Here is a 5029-nt window from a genome sequence, read left to right as displayed (position 1 = left end):
GATGGCACAACGTCGACACAGGTTTGTCTCCAAAGCAAATTTGACAGAGGATGACGGAACTTCGTTCCAAAATATATCATACACCCACCCTGTCGGAAACAGCAATAACCAAAAAAGAAAGCATATTTACATTTAATGTGTGGGCTCATATTTTTTGTAAGTTTTGGACGTCATAGCGATCCAGTTCTCCACATACTTAATATTTGGAGTTTTCTAATAAAATAGAGAGTACAAACTAAATTTCATCGAAATCTGATGAAATTTGATGTTTCCGTCCACGAGAGTGGAGGGCGGGCAATTATTCCATTTTTATCAAATTTCATAATTCGCTATTCCTAAGTAAAATAAGAGCACATGTCAAGTTTCAGTGAAATCGGTGCAGGTTAACATTTATTTCCACCTGCCTGTTTCTGCTCTTGAGGTAAGTAAATGTTCCAAAGGCTGGTTTTCAATCGCTTTTTTATTAAAGATTCGCTTTCTTTCTTTCATTGATATTTGAAATATTTCTTAAGCGAATATCGTTTCAATGAAAATGTATTTATGTATCATTGTTTGAACAAGTTTTATTTATATTTAATTTAAAATAACCTACACCTAGTTATAGTTAGAAAAATGTCACGTTCAGACGCAAAATAAATATTTTCATTTTCAGAATTTTTGTTTATTTTAATTTTCGCTTATATAATCGACTGTGTAAGCAATAGCATCTAGGTTATGTATATGATCACAGAACTGTTTTCGTATTTAAGTTTTTGTTTAGTAAAATGTTACTTTTATTGATATTTTTTCTTCTCATATTTATTCGTCAATTTCCCGCATTCACAATAACTACACAGTTACTTAGTTGCCATAGATCTGAATCGTATAGTTTAGTCCATGATTACGTTCGGATTTGATGTGTAGAGTTACATTACGGTAACCGGGACCACCTTTGCGTAGCTGCGCATAACCGCCATCCTTACGCTTGTGATCGATGGCAACCACCTGGCTAATGGTGTAGGGATTGTAGGCATACTGTGGAGAAACATAAAATGTATGGTTAGATAATAATAGTATTTCTTTAGAAATCACTAAAAAGTAAGAACAGATAAAATGAATTGTAATTTCTTATTTCCGATTTTAAGTAAAACGACTAGTAACTGTATGTAAATTGTAAATATTCACCTTTGCTGGGTATTCCACATCCACAGAGAACTTGCGCATAAATTCGGATGCTCTCACCACCTGTGTGCTGAAGAGTAAGCGATCGTAGTAGCCGCGTTGTCCCCAAGTGCTGTTGGTGGCCATGCTGGTGGCAACCAGCGCTGCCACAACAGCGAATGAAACGAGTGCAATTGTAGTGCAGGTCTTCATTGTTGAAATTAATTTATTTTGTGTTTTACTACAGTTGTGAATAGTTCAACGGCTGGAATATTACTGTTTTTCCATGGCAAGACAGCGGCTTCTTTTATACATATCGAAATAAGTACCAACTTGTCTCTAGATATCGACACGCGTGTTCGAGCACAAGTGTGTTTATGATATTTGTTTTTCACACTCGTACATACTGAGCGACATTGTTTACTTATCCACTTGAAACATATTTAGTTAATTTTGATTAAAATTTTTTTTACAAATTTTTATAATTTTCTTAGATAACTTTCCACTTAAATGTTGCCAATTCGTTTTCACTTGTTATTTTCAAGTTAATTTTAAATTGTTAATTATCGTAAAAAGTCTGCGAATTTATGCGCCAACGTAGTTATCGGTAGGTAACTCTTTTATATGTAAGTATCACAGACAGAGTTGAATCATTTAGCCTTTTCAACATTGCTGCATCGCCGCTTATCTTATCACCTTTTGTTTTTTCAATGTTCTTTTAAGTGCAGGTGCTTACACAGTGTGCGAGTATTGGTAGGGGATTCTTCTGCAAAGCGTTTTTTAGTGAGCTTCAGTAACACTCTGTAAGTTATATATCTCTTTATGAAACTCGATATTGTCTTACTTAAGCCTAAAATTATGTGTTTCCGATGCTTACTTTATATGAAATGCTGTGAGTTGGTTTGTTTTTTTTTCTTGAATATGCACATTAAAACATACATTAGTATATTTGTATGTATGTACGTCCACACCTACTTAAAAATGTCGGAAGTTCTTTGACGAGGCAAGTGAAGTGTTTTTTTGATTAAAATCGACTATGACTTCTTCACTTAAAACTAAATTTATTAACTTAACAATTGTACAGCAATTTTTGAAATAATTCATACTGGGTCTGTTCGCCAGAACTCTTTCCACATTGATTACTGATCGTTTGGCACTGATTTTTCTGGTGAATGCAACTGATCGTGATACAAAAATTTGGTGATCATTATCAATAAAAATTTATCATAAAAATTGTATCTCCGAAACTTTAGTGATGACATTTGCATTTTGAGCAGTGACGAAAGAGTTCAGGTGAAAGCACCTATTAATAACAGAGTTTGAGCTTATTTCGGAGCCTCTTCCAAATTATAGTCTAACTAGTGAGCCTGCGTGGCTTTAAAACGCCAAAATTTAATTAAAAATTTTAAAACAGTGAGAACCCTTATCAAAAATCTCAAATATGTTGCAATGATAGTCAGAGTTATAAGCCAACTGGGTGCCAAATTTCGTGTAAATCCGTTCAGCCGTTTCTGAGTAAAGAGAATTCTAATAGCATATTGCGGAATATTTACAAACAAACAAAAAAAACTTACTTAGAACTCTTTCGTTTGAAACCCATATTTTAATAACTTGTGTATAAGTTAATTTAATTTGACGTTTTAAACAGGTGGCGACCTTCCAAGATATAGTTTATAAATGAAGGCCTTTTAAACCCATTCCGATTGGCACGCGTATTTTAAAAATTCATTTAACTTCTTACATGTATTGAATTTAAATTTCTCCCTTTCCTTCGTTTGACACGCCTATTTTAATATTTTATATAACTTGTGTATAATATCCATAATTTTATTCGCCTTTTCAAACAGGTGGCAACCCTCTTCAAAATATTTTCAAGCTACTACCTTCTTGAACCTCTTTCGTCTGGCACCTTTATGGTGATACACGTTTCAATTAATTAATTCCCTTAGTTGAAATTGAATTTGATTTTCGGAACAGGTGGCAACATTTTCAAATCCATTTCAATTGTTACTCATAATGTACTGATTGATTTACCTTTTTAAATTATTTGAATATAATTTTTTTAAAGGTAGCAACTTCGTTCGTAAAAGTAAAACATTTATGCACATTTACAGCCCAAGCTCTTTAATTTGACACCCCATTTTTGAAAATGGAATTAACAATGCAGATCTGATGGCATTGACTATTAATTAATTTGAATTTGATTTTGTAAGAGGTGGCAACTCCTTTCGAAAAAATAATCTAGAGGCTAACTCCTTTATTTTGATACCCCCTAGCCAAAAAATTCCTTCGCGTTTTATATATGTATGTATATAGATATTTGTATCCCCGATTAAAAGTCTTATGTTAGTATCCGCGAGTTGAAGGTAATCTCAAGATTAAGTATGTGAGTAAATTTTTAAATTATAGACTTGCCATAGCAGGGCTGTTGAGAAGGATATGCTGAGATGAGAAAACCTCGTCATTCTCCAAGCCACTGAGGCAATAAGTGCCCCCAAAATTATTAAATCCTATTGGACAGTGCTTAGCCAGCTAAAGATGCAGCCAGGAAGGCGTTGCAAATTTTCGTGTCGGAATTTTCACACAGCGCTCGTTGAGCCATTCAAGAACCCAAATATCAAGGCGCAGTCCACATAAATCCACGACGAATGCAATTTTTCGAAATATCTATCACAAAAATATTAATTAGTATTTAGCGAACCCAAAGATGCCTTCAACTAAATTAACGATTTGGATGAAAATCACAAGCTGTAATATTTAATAATAATTTAACTATGCCAACCAAACCCTGGAAATAGTTCCCAAATATTGCCACAATTCGGCAAATTAACTAAACTCTTTTCTCCCTGTAGTAATAATAAATTAATTTTTGCTTAATGCGTATGTATACAGACCAGCGATTTATCAATCTATTTTTGCGTCAATTGCCTACGGCTTTCAAAGCTTTGATTTTTTTATAAACAAAAAGAAAACAGACACCGCAAATGCATACAAAGGATAAATATTTTCTAAAATTGTACATCTTCATGATTTTGAAGTATCTAATCAGATATTCTGCAAATATTTCGTATTCAAAAACCACAAAATGTGTTAGCAAACTGCTAGTGTGTATACAAGAAGCTACAACAGATGTTCTACAATTCTCTTTACTTAATCCATTCATCCATTCATACAAATATTTTTGCAAATTTACTGCATTTGAAACACATTTGCAGATTCACTGCGGTGATTTGGGTGTCTAAAACCACAGCATTGTGTCTACATAGTAAATGCAGTACGAGTATGCAACTCTGCATTTTAGTGTGTTTTATGTATGTACTTGCTTGTAGCCTACACCTGCTGACAATTTATTAACTACCAAAAAACAAAGTTTTTTACATTTTCCACTTGTCATGCTTGTCTAATAAACACAAAATTACATTTATCAAATATCGTAGAGACAGTCACATCTGGAGAGTTGTACACACAAGGGACATTCCTAGGAGTGGGAAGGGTTGTGCAGGAATCAGACAAACTGCCTCTTTTTGCCTAATGCAAGCATCGTTCATTGCTGAATACACTGAGTTCACACAAGGCTGATTTGCTCGATGCAAGTTTGCGAACTCTCTATTGGTGTTGCTCGTCACGTTCACTCCAGCATACTATTTATGCTCGTTATTTAATTTATTATTTAACAATAACATTAGTACAATAAGATATCGCAATGATTTTTTTTTATACAACTGCATAACTAGGTGTGGAAGTAGTTGTGGTAGAGTACTGGAACTTGATATGGAGATACACTCATGGAGGAGGGATGCCACCTGTTGAAAAAATTAAATTCTATTTGAATTAAAGGTGTTTGTTAAGACTCGCGCTTGTAGCAAAATGGTTATTTATTAAAACATGA

The 5029-nt window shown here is 33.7% G+C and overlaps 1 protein-coding gene across 1 annotated transcript; it reads right to left on the bottom strand.

Moving 5' to 3' along the window:
- Nucleotides 1-603: 603 nt before the first annotated feature.
- On the bottom strand, nt 604-1438 carry LOC108381215 (probable salivary secreted peptide). Its single transcript, XM_017637630.1, has 2 exons — nt 1165-1438; nt 604-1014 (listed from the first exon to the last, which is right to left on the bottom strand). Exons 1-2 carry the CDS (start codon nt 1351-1353, stop codon nt 841-843), a joined length of 363 nt encoding a protein of 120 aa, XP_017493119.1. The 5' UTR covers nt 1354-1438; the 3' UTR covers nt 604-840.
- Between the last annotated feature and the right edge of the window lie 3591 nt (nt 1439-5029).

Source organism: Rhagoletis zephyria, unplaced genomic scaffold, assembly GCF_001687245.7.
Source record: "Rhagoletis zephyria isolate East Lansing unplaced genomic scaffold, Rhagoletis_zephyria_1.1 Rzeph_scaffold_21783, whole genome shotgun sequence".
In the NCBI taxonomy this organism is placed as follows: Eukaryota; Metazoa; Arthropoda; class Insecta; order Diptera; family Tephritidae; genus Rhagoletis; species Rhagoletis zephyria.
The sequence above is the reverse complement of the archived record's forward strand: the minus strand, read 5'-3'. Positions and strand labels throughout refer to the sequence as shown.